At 34.6% G+C, this 20,747-nt stretch overlaps 1 protein-coding gene across 1 annotated transcript; it reads left to right on the top strand.

The window, feature by feature from the left end:
* Nucleotides 1–14,957: 14,957 nt before the first annotated feature.
* On the top strand, nt 14,958–16,055 carry LOC149209843 (F-box protein At5g49610-like). The gene has a single exon (XM_089398763.1). It carries the CDS (start codon nt 14,958–14,960, stop codon nt 16,053–16,055), a length of 1,098 nt encoding a protein of 365 aa, XP_089254889.1.
* Nucleotides 16,056–20,747: the final 4,692 nt, after the last annotated feature.

Genomic DNA, 20,747 nt, shown 5'->3' with positions numbered 1-20,747 from the left:
TAAACAACAAAAAATTACTAGTCTAAAATCGAGAAATTCGAGAACTAGTGAGGTAGTAAATCTATCAAATGCCTAACCTAATCAAGTGAAAATTCAATGGGGTAAATTTTGGTTTTAAATAGAAATTTTTTTTGATCTAATCCAAGTGGAATCAACATGATTGAGGCTTGTTAGCATGCTCTAAAAAATAGCAGAAATTTTTTGTTTTTTGTTACAAAGAAGTCCCAGAAATCTAGGTTTGGGATAAGAAAACTAATCCAAGTAGCTCAATGATTACTATGACCTTCCAAATATTTTCCAACGATGAAATTATTCTTTTGATCCTACAAACGAACTTAGATCAACCATTTAACCCAATCCTACAACAAGAAATCATCAATACTAAATGCAGAAATAGAAAGAAACAAGAACAAGAGATGCATGTAAATAAGAAGTGATAAGAAGAAAAGAAAATGATACAGTAAGGATTTGAGGCTCCTGGGATGGCTAAGACCAAGGAAAATCAGAGACCTAAGGAGGATAACAAGATTTAGAAGCTAAACATGACACCAATATTCATTATTTTCATTAATACAATTACACCCCTCCAAGAAAATACAATGAAGCTGCAAAAATACGAGTTCTCTCCACAAGAAGACTAATAAAAATCTACCCCTAGAGGCAAATTCAACTTGGAATTTATACAAAATGATTAGGAATCATTCCCCATGAAAAAAAAGAGGCTTTCCCCACCAAAATTCCTTGATTAGTGGATTTGGTTCCCAATACTAAGAATCTGCATTAAATGGTAGGGAACACATTCCTAGATTTTCTTAATCATTGGAGTTTCACAATATGTGCTATAATTCCATAATATATTGTTGATTTATTATTTAATATTGATTATCCTATAGTAGGGAACAAGTCCCTAAATTATCTCCTCCTCCAAATCTTCATAATCTCTCCAATATTCTCATAATATTTCACAAAAATAAATAATATTAGGCACAAATATGCAACTATTCATAAACCTTGCTAATGAACATACTAAAGTTAAAAATACATTATCTAATGCAAAAAGAGAGGTTTAATATGCTGAAAGATGGTTAGATGGGCCTTAATTTATGTTTAATTTAGAGGCATGGGCCTTAATTTATGTCTAATTTAGAGGCCCATCATACCCCTCTGCTGAAAGTGTTGCTCATCCTCTGAGAAAATTAGTGATCTCATTGTGCCTCATTCATGGCCCTCATGCCTCTCTCTTGTGCATTCCTTAGTCCTTTCTCTTAAGAATCTTGGGTGTAAGTTCTGCAAGGAAAAGCCCAAAATATATTTGTGCATAGAAAAATCATTGTTTCTTGAGACCATTAGCTTGTCTTCTTCTTTTCTTTTGTGGCCTAGATGATTGCCTAATGGCCTTGGAGTTTTCTATTTTGATTAGGTATCTCTTAGGCATTGCATTTTTTTGTTTTTTTTTAGCACCATTTGTTTCTTTCTTCCTTCCTGTAGCAACATTCTGTCTTCCTGTAGCAACCATTCCTTCTCTTGCAGAGTCTTTTAACTGTATCGGAGTGATGAGAAATGATGTAGAGGGTTTGTAGGATGATGCTAGGGCTCAGAGGGAGTATTGTAGGTTTCTGAAAATGGAGAGGATGCTCTGTTTGTTTCTTTTTTTCAAGAAATTTTCAGGGTGAGATAGGGTGTAGGGTTTGTTCTTGAAATTATGAAATGGGATGGATGAATGATGGATAATTAGTGAATATGAAGTGGATGGAAGGCTTGGAGTGCTATGGTCACTTGGCCATTGCAAAAAATTCTTCTTTTAACCATTGTCTCCATTCCTTGAAATCATCACCCTTCATAATTTGACTTTTCCAAATTGCATGAGTGAATGAGTCAACTGAAATTAACTAGTTGAGGTGGTCGAGATTGTTGATCAATCCTTAGCTTATAAAACCTCATCTCTCATTCATTGACAACAAATTGCTAACTATAATATGCTCAAGAGAAGAGGTCAAGAATATTGCATCCCTGTAACTACTTGATGGCTGTTGGAGAGACATGCATGTTGTTGCTAAGTTGATGTTTTTGTGTTGTTAATGACTCATGTATGCCTTCTTGACTGCCTTTTCTTTTTTGTTGATCTCATTTTGCTGATGGGTTGTATTCTTGTTCATGTGCAGGTGTTGGGGGACCTATATCAACCTTCCCTAAAGAATATGTGACCTTTTGATCCATTTCTCCATCATATTGTTTCTTGTAGATTCTTCTCGGCCTTCCTGTAGAGATCCTATAGTAATTCAGGATAGCCTCTTGTAGCAGACTTGTTTTTCCCATATCTCCCAAACGGTAAAATGGATTGATCTAAAATTTTCTAAGCATGTTTCCATCATCATTATGCACCTCCCCATAAACAAATGTTGGCCAATGGATGCGCGAATCTCAAGAAAAACTAAAAATGGCTTAAGGAAATGGAGGTCGATTTCTTGGAAACCGTGCACTATAATTTGTTGAAATTTATTAGGCATGTTACCATCATCCATATGCATCTCCCCATGAAACAATGTTTTAAATGGATGCACGGATATCGAGAAAATAAAAAATGGATGTAGGTGATGGAGGCTGATTTCTCGAAAATTGTGCACTAGAATTTGCTGAAATTGCTTGAGCATGTTACCATAATCCACATGCAATCTCCCCTAAAATAGCTTGGAAAAAGGGATGCATGGTTTGCAATATATGGCAAAAATAGTTTTTTGCTCTATGTATTTCTGTTTCCTATAGTGAAACAGAGTGTTCTGGTAGTTTTTTAGGACAACAAGGAAAATGAGTCGTAGAAGCTTGGAAAGGATGAGTGGATGTGGAAATAGATGAGGGTGATGGATTTTCACAGCCTTGGTCATGTTGGAGCATTTGAGAAAATGAGGATAAAGTCAAATTTTGACTTCTTTTGACTACATTTGACCTATTTTTTCTTTTTTTGGTGCCAACTTGTTTTTGTTGCTTGTAGATGTTGGAGGACACCTACATTCATCAGAGAGATATAATGAGCACATTTTTTTTTATTTTTTTTTTATTTTTTTTTTCTCTTTTTTTCTTCTAGGCCTACCAGTCGCCTCATTGAGGTTTTCAACCATTACTTGGTTTTGTAAAGACAAAACAAAGTCTCCTCTGTATACAGTTTTAAATATGCTCATTTGTCATAGGTTAGTAGAGCCTCTGCTGCCAGCAGGCGTTTATAGCCTCGACAGGGTTTACCTGTTACCTAGCAATGATCCTGGATCCTACTTAAGGTGACCTACAACTTTCAAAGAAAAATCCATATCCACACTTATTGCTTTGATTTTCTTTTTTATTCTTAAAGAACAATGTCTTGGTTTGGTAGCCAAATTATGACACAGTCACTCACTCGATTCATAACTTTGCTGAACAAGCTGGCTCGTGATGAGACCCCTTGTCTTTTGATTGCAACAATCTTGAGTCATTGCCCTGTTGTGGTGGACAGTGTTGGCAAAGTCCGTAAGTTATAATATCTGTGATCATGATAAGCCGGCTCATGATGAGACCTCTCATTCTTCAAGATATAGTGTATCCTTGGATTATCCCTCTAAAAGTTGCGATCTTCCTTAGCAAGGAGGAAGTCATTGTTTCCTTAAGATAGCTCTGGATGACAATAAAAGAGTTTTTGGAAACAGTTGTTCTACAGACAATCTTTATTTTGTTATTGATACCTTCCATTGTTCTGAGTTAAAACATTTTCTTCACTAAAGGTTGCTTTCGTCAAACTTTATGAAGCTGAAACTAGTATTATATCCAGGCTAGAGTCTTTAAACTATATCTATCAATAATAAATATTAGTTGTCCAAAAGATTTGCTATTTATACAAGCGGAAAAGTTCATAAATCTGAAAGAGAGTTGGCGTCTTTTAGTAAATGTCAATGCTGTTAACGATAGCAGATTTTATTAGGAAAAAAAAAATAACATATTTAAGGAAATGGAAGGTAACTATTCCCTTGGATTATGTACATGATATGGATAATTACTTCTCTTATTTTGCCTGCCGACTGTTGAAAATAAACTATCCACCTAACAACCTAGTTAAATTAATTCTACTCCTATTTTAACTATACGCAGAACATCGACTAGGTATAATGATATTTCCAGTGTAGCCATCTTTCCATTTTTATTCCTACATGTGTATACCTTTCAAAGATCAGTATTAAGAATAAATTTTTTCCTGGACTGAAAAAGTTGAATGTGGAATTAGAAAGTGTAACTGTGGTCAAAATTCTGCCTGAAATATTTTTCTTATGAAATCTTCTTTCCAATTGGATACCTATTGGATCATAAAAATCAGGATGAGTTTCCATTATGGATTGGTAATCATGCAATAGGAAAGATGACAGGCTGGGTTGTGAGTATGAGTTTTTGGTTTTAAGAGACCGTGTTCTATTATGTGTGAAAATTAGGCCTTCGACATTTTCTAATGAAAGGAAAGTTTCCAAATATATCTCTGTGAATGAATCAATGAAGAATGGATGGAAATTTCTCAAAAGACAATTAACAATTAACCTGAATTGTCAGCAATTCTCCAAAATACCTTCTTTTGTTGATGATGTGTTGGATAAGATAGAAGTTTTTTAAGAAAAGTTGATATTGATTGGACTTGAAAAAGTTCTACATTTCCTTGACACAATTCAATTTTCCAAAATGGTAAAATATTACTTAAATGTTTGTCAGGTGTTTAGTATGCCATAGTAATCTATCAAGAGTCTGAAAATTAAAATTTAAAGCAAAATCTGATTTTATACAAAATGAGTGCAAGCGAAAAAGAATGCAATAACTATTTGTACAACTAGTGTTATAGCACAACTGGGATTGTTTTGAAATATTTTCTCTTTCACAAGGATTGGCCAGAATTATGGGATTCGAGTAATTTCGAATTCCATCTTGTGAATTAGAAAACAATTATGATTGGGAACAGGCGTGAAGGTTTGTTCATGATATGAATCATAGATTGGAATACTCTCTTGGGTAGTGAAATCATGTAAATGATCTGCTACTCTGGAACGAGGATTGGCTGAAATAATTCGTGAATCAGAATATCCCTCATTCTCATATTTCTGTTGATTTACTCGAGATAAATCACGTAGAAATATCAATATTCCTGAGTTTGAAGGACAACAAGAGGTTGAGGGAACCAAATAAGCAATCGTCGATATATCAGAGCCTTTAATGACTAAACAGGTAAATATTAGATCAGATGTGCAACTGAACTTTGGTGAGATAGGTGACTATTGGGATGAGGATATAGTTGATAAGGTCATGGAAATATTGCGTGAGTACCAATATTTGTTTCCCACTAAGTTCTCGGATCTGAAAGGGTTAGTAGTGGATTCAGGCATTATGAATATTACTTTGAAGTTAGACACAAATCCTGTAAAACAATGACCCTACCGATTAAATCCCAAATATAAGGAAAAGGTGCATAAGGAGTTGGATAAAATTTTGGAGGTTGGGATCATTGAACACGTGGAGGAATCAGACTGGGTGAGTCGCATGGTAGTCCAAGAGAAGAAGTAGTGGGATGAAATATAGATATGCATAGGTCTGAGGAGTTCAAAGTGCTTCCATTACCTTCAACGACATTTATAGATTGTTTTCAATAACAGAATGTCATTTGCCTAAAGAATGTACCTTTGATCTTTTCAAGTGTTGTATCAAGCAACATTGACCAAATTTATCAAATAAGTTCTTAGAAGTTTAATGATGATTGGACACATATTGTCATTGGTAAAGCAACAATGTCTAGTTTTCACTCAAGTGTTGTAATTGCAACAAGAATGAGATTTCCTTAATCTAAAAAGTTTAATTTTGTGACCATATTTGGATTGTAAAGCAACTGGGTCATGTAGTTTGAAAGAAATCTTTGATGGTAGACCCTACAAATATAGTTTTTATTGTTAATTTGGAGGTGTAACATTGGGCCATACATGATATTATAGAAAGTGTATTAAGGCATACACGCAAATAACTGCGCCAATGAGAGACCGTTGAAGAAGGAAGCAACATTTTGTTGGGATGATGAGTTAGAAGGAAAGAAACATGTTAAAATGGTCACCACACCCATTTTGGGGTTCCCGGACTGGAAAAAGGAGTTTCATGTTAATTTGGATGCATCTTGTATTGCGCTAGGTGGTGCGTGCTGACCCAACTGGGTGAAGAAAAACTACTCGACTACAGAGTGCAAAGGACTAACAATGGTGTATGCGCTACACAAATTTCAACACTATCTGTTAGGCGCACACTTCAAAATGTATACAAACCATTCTGCTCTAAAGTACTTAATCAATAAGCCTCTGTTAGTGGGGGGAGATTTGTGGATGGTTGGTTTTATTCCAGGTATATGATTTTGAGATGATTGTGAAGACTAGATGTTTGAATGATGGTCCTGATCACTTATCTTGGATTGAGACTGGTGATGAGCCTACAATTTTGGAAGAGGGGTTACTTGATGCACAACTATTTGTTATTTGTGTCGCAGACGATCACTTTGCCGATATAATCTAGTTTTTTTCTACATGAGCAAGTAATGCTATGAAGGATACTACCACATAGACAACAACATCATGAAAAAACAAGTAAGCATAGAAGGCTTCTACCTGAGAGAAAATTGTGCAACAGAAAGAGGCTACTGCTAGAGGAAAGGAAGCAGTTGACAAAGAGCGAGCAAACCAGGAAACAACAATGTTGCAGGCCACCATCAACGTTGAGGAGTCTGATACACAACACACATTGTAACAATAAGGGACAGATGAGGGAGGGGGTACGGAGTTGGAAACCACCTTTGTGGTAAGGAAACAAATGAAGAAGAAGTCCACGGGGTCACGAAAGAGACAAAAGTTTGACAGGTCTGCCCATGTCACCCCATTAGTCCTTACTGAGGGGGACTTGGATGAGATTGGCGATATGGTCTAGGATACCACGTATGACATATGGAGTCATTTTGAATACCAATAATAGCAGACGTTGGGAGATGTTCAGCAAGATTTGTATGAGCTGTAGATCCAGATAGGAAGGTTACAAGTGATCGTAGGTCAAGTGAGTGGGATAAAAGCAAGATTGCATCAAGAGAGTGCAACAGTTTTTGACACGGACAAAACCTTGTATCTCCATGTCATTTGGTTACCTGATGGAGCCTTGTGCATCGAAACAGAAGAGGCCAACACCCAGCTATTGCAAATCAAGAATTTGTGCCTAAACCTCGTGACACTCCCTATCCAAACCATGCATGAGCTTCACCAAGGTGTATGTGATGAGCTACGAGTTATGGAGAAGCGTGTGTTGCTAGTTATTAGTGAAGTAAAAGCAAACAACCAATAGATATTTGAAGAAAAGTCGCAGGCACTAAAGGAGAAAAAATAAATAGTTATGCACAACCAGTAATTAGAAGCAACAATTACATAGGCTTGTAATGAGCGGGTAGAACTTAACATTTCAGTTGAAGCAACTTTCACGAAGAAGATCCAAAAGTTGGCAGCGGTAGTAAAAGTGTCCAAGGATGAAATTAGCTTAGTCTAGTTTGAACTACAACTACATATATCAGAGCTGCAATTGAATTTTTAGCCTACGACTCCCCCAGAGGTTCGAGAGTAGCGTGGAGCTGCTATCAAGGAGGGAATGACCACATTAAAAGAAGTAGTTAAGGGTTCACCAAGCTATTTGAGCATTCCATGGATTTATGGACATCACTGCAGGAGGACCTGAATCTGAAAAATATTGGCGTGAACATTATAGAAAAATAGAGGAAGCTCAATGAGATTTGATAAAATGCATGAACATTGGCGCCAGTGTAGAGGTTCACGAGATTGCAGGAAGGAAAACAACTTGAGAATGAAATTGATGAGTTGTGCTGCAAAATGGAAATTATCACCGCATGAAATCATCCTTGGACAGAGGAGGCCAGATAGCTAACTCTATTAATCCAAAGATAACTTAAGGGCATGCAACAAACTCACAGGACCATGGGTCGCGTAGTGGAAGGCCCAACTACAGAGAAATTGGTTGAAGAAGTGTAGCAGGATGCTACGGAGGGAATAACTGATCTACAGGTTTTGAAGTTGGAGTTCTGCGAACTCCAAGTGGAGATTGAAGTGCCATCCAAGTGACTCGAGCATGAGTCATGAAATTGTGTTGGGAGCCTGTTGCGTTAGGGTCCCTAGGGTCAAATTTTGATATTTACTTTTTGTATATATGTAAAGTCTCCATGATTTGTGGAAGCAAAGCATGAAGATAATAAGAGTCAAAGGGGATTTAGTCCCTTAGGTTATTAGGAGATAAAAAGTTTTGAGACATGCCTATGGTCTGCAAACCATGGTATTGTAAAAGCAAAGGATATAAATAGAAGAGTGATAGTGAGTCTAGAAAAGAAACTAATATTACAATATGATTTTTTGGGCAAGTAAGCTAAGGAAGGAAAGTTTGCTTCCTGTACTCAGGAAAAGGGGAAGGCTCCTCGAGCTGAGTGTGTGAAGAGCTTGGTATGTCCACAAGCTGAGTGCGTGGGTCCCTACAGTTGAGTGTGGAGAGTAGAAGAGTTTGTACTTTGAAAGAATACATCTAATAAAGACAGTTTTGATCCATAATATGTGTATCGTGTATGTGTATTTACTTTTTCAATTTCCATGTTTACTCTATGTATTTGGAATTATATGAAGAAATTTTTATCTAATGAGCAAAAGTAGTAGATCAATACAATTTATACATGTTATGACTGTTTGATGACCTTCATGAAGGTATAATTGTTGTGTATGAGAATTATTGTAATTATCTATTCCAGAAAGGTTGGGGCTCACAAAGACAGGGATAAGCCCTAGAATCAGCAGGAACCCATCATACAGACCTCTAGATGCAGAAACCTGGTTCTATCATCCCCCAATACTACTTTGGGTGAGACTGCAGTCGGTGCTACGTGGGTTGTTGCCGAAAGGGCCAACAATTTAGGGTTTTATTGGTTGTCGTTATTAACTTTGAGCCTGGGTTAGGGCCAATTAATCCAACAACCTATATTCCTCAACCATGCAATTCTTAGTTTCTTTCTCTCAAAATCCTTGCCCAGTGCCTCATCACAGTCAACATCTTCCATGATTAAGCAAAGGTAGAATAGGTTTTTTTCGAAGTAAGGTTGGCTTGTCTTGAGTGGACTTCCTTTGGATGTATTATCATCTCAACAGGTAAGGGTGATGCTAAAAGGAGGTTATCAAATATTTACTTGGAACGAAAATTTACGTAGGATCCAAAATTGAGTTAGGCAAAACAAATTTGAGGGTCATTGTCACAACGGAAACACCACTTCACGACAACATCACTTTAGATGAAAATATGTATTTCTTGATCAACCAATCAAGAACATTAAGATTATTGGTGTCCCAATTTTGCATCAAATCTATAGCTTTTTTTGTAATCTTGAGAAACATTAGGATCTCTTGAGATTTATTTTGGATTTTTACCAGGGGTGTCATCACTTCATGCAAGAGAGTCATCTTATTGTATAGTTGCTTCATGGTGTCTCCCATTGGCTTCAATTATTCAAATATGGTTAACCGTAGCTCTTTTATGTTAATATTGGTAGAAGTCAAATGATGATTCTTTTTGGAAAGGTGATCAACCTATTATTTTGCAACAAATAGATCTTTTCAAATTGCAAACTCTCACTACAATAATTTCTTAGGGATTCTTCCTAGTATTAGATGTTACCACTTTCTTTGTGTCTATGGAGACTAGATGGCGAGGATCATTGGTAAAGTACCTCCACCTTTCACAATCCTCTTCTTTAGTCGGTCAAAGGTAAATCTAGATACATCCATAACCCTATCATTAGGTGGAGGAACAATTCCCATTTTTCTAGATAGGAGGTGGTCACTAGTGAGAGGAGGTTATGGCTAAGTGATGGGTTCATCTGCAATTGGTTCAATCTCATCCTCGTCCTCTAGCTCTGCTTCCATTTCATGGGTCATCCTTTCTTCCTCCACTTTTTGTGACGCTTCTTCCTCTTTTCTATTCTTCATTTCCTCTTCTTGGAACCTCTTCTATTATTCCCCTTCTTCTATTATTTTCCTTTCTTCCTTTGTTTTCTGCTACTGTAAGAATTCCTCTTATTATTTTCTTTGTAGCTCCTTTGCTCTTCTCAAGTCATATTGACTCTATTTTTCGTATTCTTCTTTTTGTGAGCGTTCTTCCTCTATTTTGTGTTATTTTTCTTGTTTCTTCTCCTTTTCTAACCTTTTCTCCTCCTCCTCCCTTTGTTTCCTTTGTTTCTCTTCCTCAATTGCACCTTTGCACATTGGAGCAACCTTGAATGTCATGTTGCTTTCTGCCACTAGATCATGATTTAGCAGCTTTCTGGATGATACAATGTCCACCTCGGAAATTACTTCATGTTGAATCTCCTCCATATGTACATATGGTATGTTAGTGTCGGTGTCTTCACACTTCCATCAGTGATCAAATTGCTCTTTTGCTCTCTCATTTGATCAATTTCGTTCGATTAGGTCATGGATCAATTGATGGTAGTGGTTTCATTTCAGTTTCCCTCATGTCATATACCTGCTAACTTTCTCAAAACCTCTTTTCAGTCATTTATAGTCATTTCAGTTCATTCCATTTAGCTTTAGGGTTTACTTTCAGTAGGTCTTAGGGTTTGTCATCATGGTCATCCAAAATTCAATAAAAAGGTCAGCAGTCACATGGGGAGGATAAAAAAGGTCATAAAATCATAAATTTACTTATGATATGCTCAATAAATCGTTTTACCTCAAAACTCTGTTTTGAGGTGAAAACATAGTTTTTCCATTTTTTGTAAAAATTTCATGTAATTTAAGTGTTTCTAAATGTAATAAGCTCAGTTGTTTTTCCTGGTCACCTTACCAACTCCTGCCACTGCAAAAACAAAATCACCAAGACATTAGTTCATCAAAGTGCCAAGAAAAAGTCAAACTTCAAATGAAAAACAAAGTTTTTGAGAAAAAGTGACTAAGACTTTATAAAAATAGGTTTGCAATGAAGAAAAATTAAAATGCATCATATATAAAGAAAATTCATGCTAGCTACTCATTTCATTGTGAAAAACATCAAGTGGAGAGCCAAAATTGCATTTTGAAGGGAAATTGGACAAAAGAGGAAGAAAACCTAGTTTTTGCATCATGTTTCTAAATGTTTCCCATTTATCTTCCTTTTTAAACTCCTTTGTGGTATCCTCCTCAACTTTCTTCACTTTTTTGGGGTTTCTTTTTCTTGTTTAGTAGCACCACTCACTCATGTTCCTACTTTTTCCTTTTCCATTTCTTCACTTACTTATTCTTCATATATATTTTAATCTTCCTCTTCTACCCAAATTTTTAAATATTTTACCTTTTTCCCTTGTAATTTTATGTCTTGACGAAATGTACTCTTTAAACCTAATAATTCCACATAGTTCTTTTCTAGACCTAAAAATTGTCATCCAATTTCTCCATTAAATTCCTCATAAACTCATTCTTAATACTTTATATATAAGCTATCATCTCTCCTTCCCCTTTATTTATCTATATTACAAACCCACCACCATTTTTTTTTACACATATCCCTATTTATCTATATTACAAACCCACCACCATTTTTTTTTACACATATCCCTTTCATAATCTTATTGTCGCTCACTTTCTCTTCTTTTAAATTTTGTACCTATCTTCATCTTACCATTTTCCACTTTGACTTCTCCCTCCATCCTTAATATTATTTTTATATGCTTCACTTTATATTTAAGTAATGAAATTTTGAAATGGTTAAAAGGTGAATATATGTTAAGGAACTCCATTCCCGAGCCACTATTCTATGATATAAGAACAAACCTTCGAGTTTTATTTTCTCAATGTACATTTTCTCATGTTTACAAGGAAAAGTGCTTGGATTCCAATTAAAGTCTCCAAGAACAAACCTTTGAGCTTTATTTTTTTAATGTACATTTTCTCATGTTTACAAGGAAACATGCGTGGAATCCAATTAAACTCTCAAAAATATTTTCGAGAGGTATGAAGGCAGTTAGGAAATTAATAAGTCCCTGAAGGGACTAATTACTTATTGTTTTCATAAGTCATGGAATTGATATTCTCGTAGCTTTTAGTGATGATTTAACCAATATTTCACCTTAAAGATGGTTTTATAATTTTCTTTTGAGTGGTGAATGGTTAGGTTTTTTCTATAATCAGAAATTTGTCATGAAAAGCATTAAATACTTTTATATCATCTTAGATCCATCTTAACTCTATATCTATAAGTGCTAAGAGGGATCAAATGTCCTTTCACTCTAAAAGAGATTTGCATCTCAAAATATTTGGTCCCTCTTAGGTAGTTGGTAGTTGGAAATAAGATGGATTCAAGTTGGTTTTATTATTTATTATAATTAATTATAATTATAATTTAATTATTTTAAATATATTTTTTATAAATGTCGTTGGAATCTATAACATGATAGTTTTAGTACTAGTGTGTCACGGGTTGATACTCATCAACTACTATTATAACCTCCATGGTGTGTTGATACCATCAACTACTACTACCAACTACTACTATAAACCTCTAGGTGTGTCACATGTTGATACCCATTAACTACTACTATAACCTCTAGGTGGAATTGCATTGCCCCAACCATGACACACAAGTTAGACAAGGATTGAATTAACCACACAAATGCGTTAGCAATGCCAATATGTCGGCCCTCAGGCTTATAATTCTAATTATCAATTTTATATTTTATACCTTTATTTTATTTTATTTGTTTTTAATTTTAAGTAATTTGACGAGGTCAAAATGTATGTTTTCTTGATAATTACCATTATTATTTATTTATTTTTATCCAAGAAATTACTTTTAACTTTTTATTTTTTTTAATCGAGCCAACATGTAAACATTTACACCACTACAACATTTCCCAAAAACTTTTTACTTTTAGATTTATTTTTTAAAAATGGTATAAAATAAATATTTATGAATTTTGATTTTGAAATAGTTATGGTTTTTAAGCAATAATATTGATAAGCCATGGTATTGACCCATGGTATCTTGACAAATCTTATTTACAAGTTAATAATATATATGGTGAAATGGGGGTAAATATCCATAGGTAAGAATCTTGTATATATTGTATGTTTAATTGTATAGTGTTAAGTTTTAATTTAAATAATGTTATAAATAAATATAATATAAAAAATTATATCTATTAATTATTTTTTAATATAATGAGTTATGGTTTATTGGGTATGTTTATTGAGGGATCAATATCTTATTTTCACTCTAGAAGATGTCTACATTGTTTAAGAAATTGGGATTTAATCTCTCGCGGATATAAAATAAATGATTGATTAAGTTTTAATTTAAAAATGTTATAAAATTAAATAAAAAAATATATCTATTAATTTTTTTTTTAAATGAGTTATGGTTTTTGGGTATGTGTTATTGAGGGATCAAATCTTTTTTCACTCTAGAAGATGTCTACATCTCAAGGGATTTAATCTCTCGCGAGTTAAGATGGATCTAGATTGATTTTATTATTAATTATAATTTTAGATATTAGTTTTATTTTAAATGGTTCTAAACCGTTATCCTAAAAAATTGACGTGATTTATTTGGAAGAGACTTGGTATTCAATAAAATAATTATATATCTAAGCGTGTCTATTTTGGAATATTGATTATTCAATTTTAATTTAATTATAAATAATTAATAGATAGATGGTACGGATTTAAGTTCTATGGACATTCCATAGAAATATTTTACTCGGATAAATGGTTGAGATTTAGCTCAAAAATAGTATTTTATTTTGCGTTTCAATGTAATTATAAAAAGGTTAAGCAAAGTCTTTCTGTAGAAATCACATAAGAGAAATTTTTGGATCGCATAAGTTTGAATACATAAATAAAAAAGGTTGTAAAATTAAATTAAAATAAAATTTATATAGAATATTTTGATTGTAAAATGAGCTATGGTTTTATGGACATGTAGCGTTGATAAGTTATGGTATTGGTGCATGGTATTGTAAGAAAATCTATTTATAAGTTAACAAATTTCATAGTAAAGTGGAGGGTGAATCTCCATAGTTAAAAACCAACTATTTAATTTAGGCATAGTCTAAGTTATAGACAAAATAGTCCTTTTCAAGGGAATTGAGCAATACAATTTCAAGCAAGATTGTGATTTTTTGGTTTTTAATATACATTTTTGAATGCTTAATTAAATTCAACACCTTGAAAAACCACTATTTTGTAAATTAAACATCTTAAACTCAATTTTTAAAAAATATCTACTAAATTTTAATTAAAACTTATTAAAAACTACCTTACCTTTAATTTATATAACTACACTAATATATTAATAACTAATTTAAAAAACTATTAACTTTAAAAACAAATTACCTTTCGAAAAACTCACTTAATAACCTTTTAAAAAAATTAAAAAGAATATGAATACAAAATGACATATTCAAATGGACATGGGCATCTTACCTAAAATTATAATAAAAACACTTAAAATTGGTGTCAAAGTGCTAGCATACGTTTATCTCATATTATAATAATAATAACAATTGGAATCGGTGTAAAATTAATAAAAAACCAATCCGATTATCGATTTGAAAATTACTTTCAATATATATATTATCAACAATGGTAAAAGACCAGAAATCCAGCTCACACTTCAAAGATTATTTCATCAAACAAATAAAGCTAGATTACTTTTTATAATTTATGCCGTAAAGAGCGGGCGGACCGTTATATCAGGGGATCGTTTTGTGGACTTGTATGGTTTTATATAACTCGTGCGGGAGGGCTGGATCCTAAAAGTGGAGCGCACTGAGGAGAGCTGTGGAGGGCCTGCGATATTTTTTTTTCGCGGAGAGCTGTGAAGGGTCTGAGATTTTTTTCGCTGGAGAAAGAAATATTTTAGCCATGGAAGCAGAAATCTGGCAAAGGCTCCCAGAGGTGTTGTTGCATATGATTTTAGCGAAGCTTCCCATTAGGGTTCTGGGCAAAATGAGGGCTGTCTGCAAACAGTGGAAAGATCTACTGTCTTCTCGTGATGCCTTCGAAGGGCTTGTTCCAAAATGGTCGCTTTGTTGCACCCCGGGGTTTCTGATTCAGATCCATTGGGATACCAAAGATGACGGAGAATTTTGGGTTATAGAAGGATGCAGTACTGGTTCACACATTTACAAAGTGCCTTTGCTCAATTGCATCGTTTTGGATTGTTGCAAGAGCATCGTGTGTTGTCAAGAACGAGGGGATCCGTGGGCTCTTTCCATAGGAATTCCTGGTACCACCAATTGGAGACACCTACCTCGTCCTCCTATACCTGCCTGCCACTTCGACCACTTCAACCACTTCAATGGAATGGTTTTCGACTCTTCCACAAGGCGTTGCACTGTCCTTCTAGGTTTTTCTTGGTTAAACCACCAATTGCAAGGTGTTAATAGAAGAATGATGGAGATGTGTATTTATGATTCAGAATCCAACGCGTGGACTCAACATTCCACCATGGTCCCAGATCATCTCTGTCCTTTTGGTAAGGGTATTTTTTGTCAAGGAAAATTTTACTGGAGGGTTGTCACGCTGGATACCCTTATCTTCATTGCAGCCTTTAATATTGCTGACGGAATCTGGAGAGAATTCCCAGTGCCCCACAGATGGCACGGGTGGATTTATCCAGAAGATCTTGCTGAATATGATGGGCATTTCATGCTAGTGGATAGACGGGTTGCTGGTTTTATTCGCATGTGGAAGTTGAATGAAGCGGGAGAATATGAAATATGGTGTGAGTTTCGCGTCAGTGGTTTGTCAAAAGAATACTTTCCGTCATTTCCTATGGTGACCGTGAACAACAGTGGGTTTATCGTGGTAGTTGATTGCAGATTAAATATGTCGATATTCAGCTCTACCGGAAATTCGATCGTCCATAGATTGGAATTACCAGGACATAGCAAGTCTCGAGCACGGTCAGTTCGAGGGTTTGCATCAGCTTTCGAATCTTCCAACCTGATGTGGCCTTAGTAAATCTTCTCAAACACCAGTTCGAGGGTTTGAATCAGCTGATGTGCCCTTAGTAATTCTTTTGGAGGATAACAATTACTTTGTTCAAATATAGCGATTAGGGTTCACCCCAAAACAGAGAATAAGTGATAGTGGAATTCAATTAGAGAGGTTTATTTCTGTGGTTCACTGTGAAGAATGATTTGCAAGTATTTTGATAGTTAAATAAATTTAGATGGAATAAGAATGGTTAAATAAATTTTGATTGGATAGTAACTGAGTTAATTCTGCTATTGATAGGAATATAGGAATAGTGATTAATTTGGGTTGCAAAGGAGAATCTGCAGATATATTTATTGTTAAATAAATTTAAATTTAAATGGGATAGTTATTGTTAAATAATTTTGGATTTGATAGGAATAGTGATTGAGAAATGAATTCTTATAATGATAGCAATATTGATTGATTTAGATTGAATAGAAACACTGATTGAGTCATTAATTCTTTGGTATTTGAGATGTAATTTTTTATATTGAACTCCAGTTTTGAGACTTTTTATTCAAATTATTAAATTTTGCTGACAATTTTCTGGCTGCCATACTAATAAATTTAATGCATTTTGACTTTTATTATTTTTAGAAATAAAATAAAATAATATAATATATCAATTTTTTAAGATGAATAATTTCAATTTTTTTGTTCAATCAGAATATGAATTCAAATGAGAATGAGATAACTATAGTTACAACTTTACTTCTCTTTAACTAGAACTCAACCTTTTTAACTCTACAAACTCTCTCCAAAACATGTCACCTGTCACTCTAATCACTTTTCTCCACCTCTAGTAAATGATATCACACCAAAAACATTTGGAGACCAGACTATGCATTTAATCGAAAGCAATAAAAATAAAATTGCTTAAAGATGATGTATATATATTCAAAAATAACTTGCATCATTAAGCAAGTCGTCTTAGGTATTGATGATGTTAACCTGTTGATTCGGTGAAAGAAGGATTTGGTAAAAATGTCAAGCAATGAAGCAACTGGGTTTTATTTTTAAACTAGCTTATCAACATCAAACTAGCTTCTATTTTCCCTGTGATCAATGGTATTCATGATCAGATGCTTCTGGATTCCATTAGAGTATGAACATCTCTATTGTATCTAATGCATTGTATGGCTGGGATTTAGCCGTCAAGCGGAAGGTAGGTATTCATGATCAGATGCTTTTCGATTCAACGTATGAACATTTATATCGTATATGATTAGATTAAGAAAAAAAAATATTTAATGCATTGTATGGTTGGGAGTATTAAGGAGAAAAATGATTTAATTAAAATATTTGATATTTTTTTATTAAAATATTTATTTGAAATGATAATAAAAGTGGTAGAATTAAAAGGTTGAATATAAATAAGATTAAGGTTTGAAAATAGTGTTTTAGAGTTTTATTATTTAATTTGATTAAATTTATCAGCAATTTAACATTATAACACAATTATATTGAATAAATATAATAAGCATTTTTTCATAGCTAATTCTTTTAAGACATTTTTATATAATCATCTTTAAGTGTATATATTGATTATGAAAACAATAATAAGTGGTTAAATTAATTAAAAAAAAAAACAATTTTCTTTATATCAAAATGGAAACTTTATATGTATTATTTCTGTATAAATAAATTTAATATTTTACTAAACTACTAACTTACATTACATACATCTTCCTTATATTGAGTTGTAGAGTTGCTCAATAAAAATTCTTTCTTATTAGATTTCTATCTTTCTTTCCCCTTATTATCATATTCTTATTAATATTATTTAATCTTCTCATTAACTTTATTGTATTAATTTGAAATGCATAAAATGGAGATGGAACACTTCTTTGGTAGCTTAGTAAAATGTTAACATTATTTATACAAAATCATATTTGTAACTAATTCCATCTTTCACATAAAGAAAATACATTTTCTGTTAATTTAATGATTTATTACTCTTTAATTAATCAATATATACACCTAAAGATGATTCTATAGAGATGTTTTAGAGATCATTACTTATTGAATGTTGATCACAATTATTATGTATATTCAATATGATTGTGTTAACATGTTAAATTGATTACTTAAATTAATAAATTCAAAGTGAATAAAAATGTGCTCCAAATGCAATTGTCAAACTTAAAATTTCCTATTTAAATAAATAGTGACATTAGTTACTTTGTTTATATTTAACTTTTTAATTCTACCACTCTACATCCGAGTATGGGGTAGATTTCATGTAAAAATGTAAGTATATTTCATGTAAAAATGTAAATTCTACCTGTTATCACCCCAAAAAACTCTCCTAGGTTGTATCTCGGAGATGCTCGGGAACATTACAAACTCAACACCATGTTGGAAATGGATGAATGGAAGGAATGATGCTTGTTCAAGCCAGATAACCACTTCTACTATGATTAACTCCATACTTGTGTGAACAACCCCAGACTACAAGGCTTTAGACCACCAATTACTCACAGTTTAAGGATTGAGTGAATACGGAGAATACTGACCACACCAGCAGATGCACAGGGCACTGTGATGGTCGGCTGCAACCAGTAAAAAGGTCTACAAATCTATTTCCTAATGCACCGACAGGATGATAGCTCTCTGGCATTAAATAAACAGAAACTGCATGACACATTCAATGATACATACTAGACTTTAACACAGAGGTGGGATGATAGCCCCTCAAATGCTAAATATCAAGAGTGCATAAAAATTGCATAACAGGCACAACCTAGAAGAGAGTAGAAATGGAAAGTGAGAAATTAACAACAAAAGAAGCTTGTATTAGCTGAAAATGCCGACGAGATGTTGTAAGTATCAAAGCAGTTACAGTCTCCAGAAGTTGAACCTTACATCAAACAACAACCATCCACCATCTCCCCGTTTACATCTTGTTTGTGGGTATATATAGAGTTTCAATAGAAAGATGTTCTGCTACTAGGCGTGGAGGGGTCATAATGGACCGCCGACCATTTTAACTCTCTGATGGAGTCTCTACTACAATTTGCTTGCTTCAATGAATGAATTTGACGTTCACTGATGCTCGGTTGTCCTTCTTGAGCAGGTGGAGTGTAGTATGGAAGAAGTTCCATAACTAGTAAATGTTGTGATCTGCTCGAGGCTGGTCCTTTCCTTCTCGGCCATCCTATTTATTGAATGCGGTGGTTGAATATTAACTGCACGAAGTGCTGAATACTAGCCACCTTCTTCCTTTAGATGCACGGGATAGGCTATGGATGAGCTGACTGCATGGTGGAACGGATATCAGCCGTTGGATCAAGTGAATGGATGGCAGATATCTGTTGGCGAGAAGAATCGAGCGATCAAAATCACTGGGTGACGGGTGGCTGATGAGATGGGGCGAAAACCGCTATGATTGCAAGTTAATGTGCGGGTATCTTATGGGTGCGGGGGGTGCGAATGCCGTCGGATTGCACGTATGGACGACGAAGATTGGTTTGCGAGAGATATCGAGAGATATGAGAGCGAAATGGGCATGGGCCGTTGGATCTTGTCAGGACTGATCGGATGACAGAGGAGTGATCGCAATATTGCATCGGCAGAAGTTAAGGGGCGTAGCCTTTATACACACATGGATGCGATTTGTGATAGCAATATGGGCTTGGGCCATTTATCTTGTCGGGACTAATTGGACGACGGACAACTGATCGGACGAGTCGCTTTATCAGGTGCGACGGGAGTCATCGGATCTGCTTTTTCATTTGATAATTTTGGGCCTTTACGTAGGGCGATTTGCGATAGTGATTAAATCACATCGCAATATCGCGTCAGAAGAATTCAAGGGGTGTAACCTTTATAAATGGATGTGATTTGCGATAGCAACTAAACCCCGGACTCGATAAAGGAATTAATTGTTTTTAAGACTGATGAAGGGAGAATGAGCAGTGAGAGGGAAGGAGACAATGACTGTTGTGAGGAAAAGGGCTTATGAAAAGTGTGCAGTCACGTGATCATAGTACTATGGATTTAAACTTTGCACCCGGGGACTTGAGGGAAAGCGGGTTTATCCAGGGTTTTGGAGGAAAGCATAGATTGCAGGAGTATGAGAATATAGGTGGAGTGAAGGGAAAAAATGAAGGCAGCAAGGTGAAAGGGAGTAAGCGAGGTGAAGGAGAAGGAGGTCGATAACTGGTGCATACCTCTTCTGAGCAAGAAACCAAGGACCAAGCTTACTTCCACTCTTTGAAAATCAACATGTAGCAAAGCTAACACTGGCTCCTTATGGGGATGAGATCCTCCCCGTGAGGTCTCAAGAACTACAGACCAATGCCTTCATACAAAACAAACTTAAAAACATTTGCCTAGTATTCCATTGGGCATGAAGTCTAATTAAGTCTACGCTAAAACCCGTAAAAGAACATGCTTACAATCATTAAGGCTCGAAAACCTTAAACAACATAATTCTATAAAAACTGGCCATCTACTAGACCATCAAACTATTTCTCCTCCTCTTGGCTGGACTATCAGCCGGTTCATCAAATATCTGCAAAATTGGATTTATTTGATCATCTACCTCAAGAAGTTTAGGGCATTTGACCTTATCAGGTAGAGGAGGGTTGAATTTCACCCCATATTTGTATGCTTTCATCCTTGGATTTCTTCGTGGAAGCCTTTGTACATGTTATGGACTGTATGGGA

The sequence above is a fragment of the Pinus tabuliformis genome, chromosome 1_2 (genome assembly GCF_031772625.1).
Source record: "Pinus tabuliformis cultivar Carrire ecotype Pingquan chromosome 1_2, CPIR1, whole genome shotgun sequence".
Taxonomy (NCBI): Eukaryota; Viridiplantae; Streptophyta; class Pinopsida; order Pinales; family Pinaceae; genus Pinus; species Pinus tabuliformis.
The sequence above is the reverse complement of the archived record's forward strand: the minus strand, read 5'-3'. Positions and strand labels throughout refer to the sequence as shown.

What these genes read in the sequence shown, in the direction of transcription:
- LOC149209843 (XM_089398763.1), top strand. Translation starts at nt 14,958, where the DNA reads ATGGAAGCAGAAATCTGGCAAAGGCTCCCAGAGGTGTTGTTGCATATG.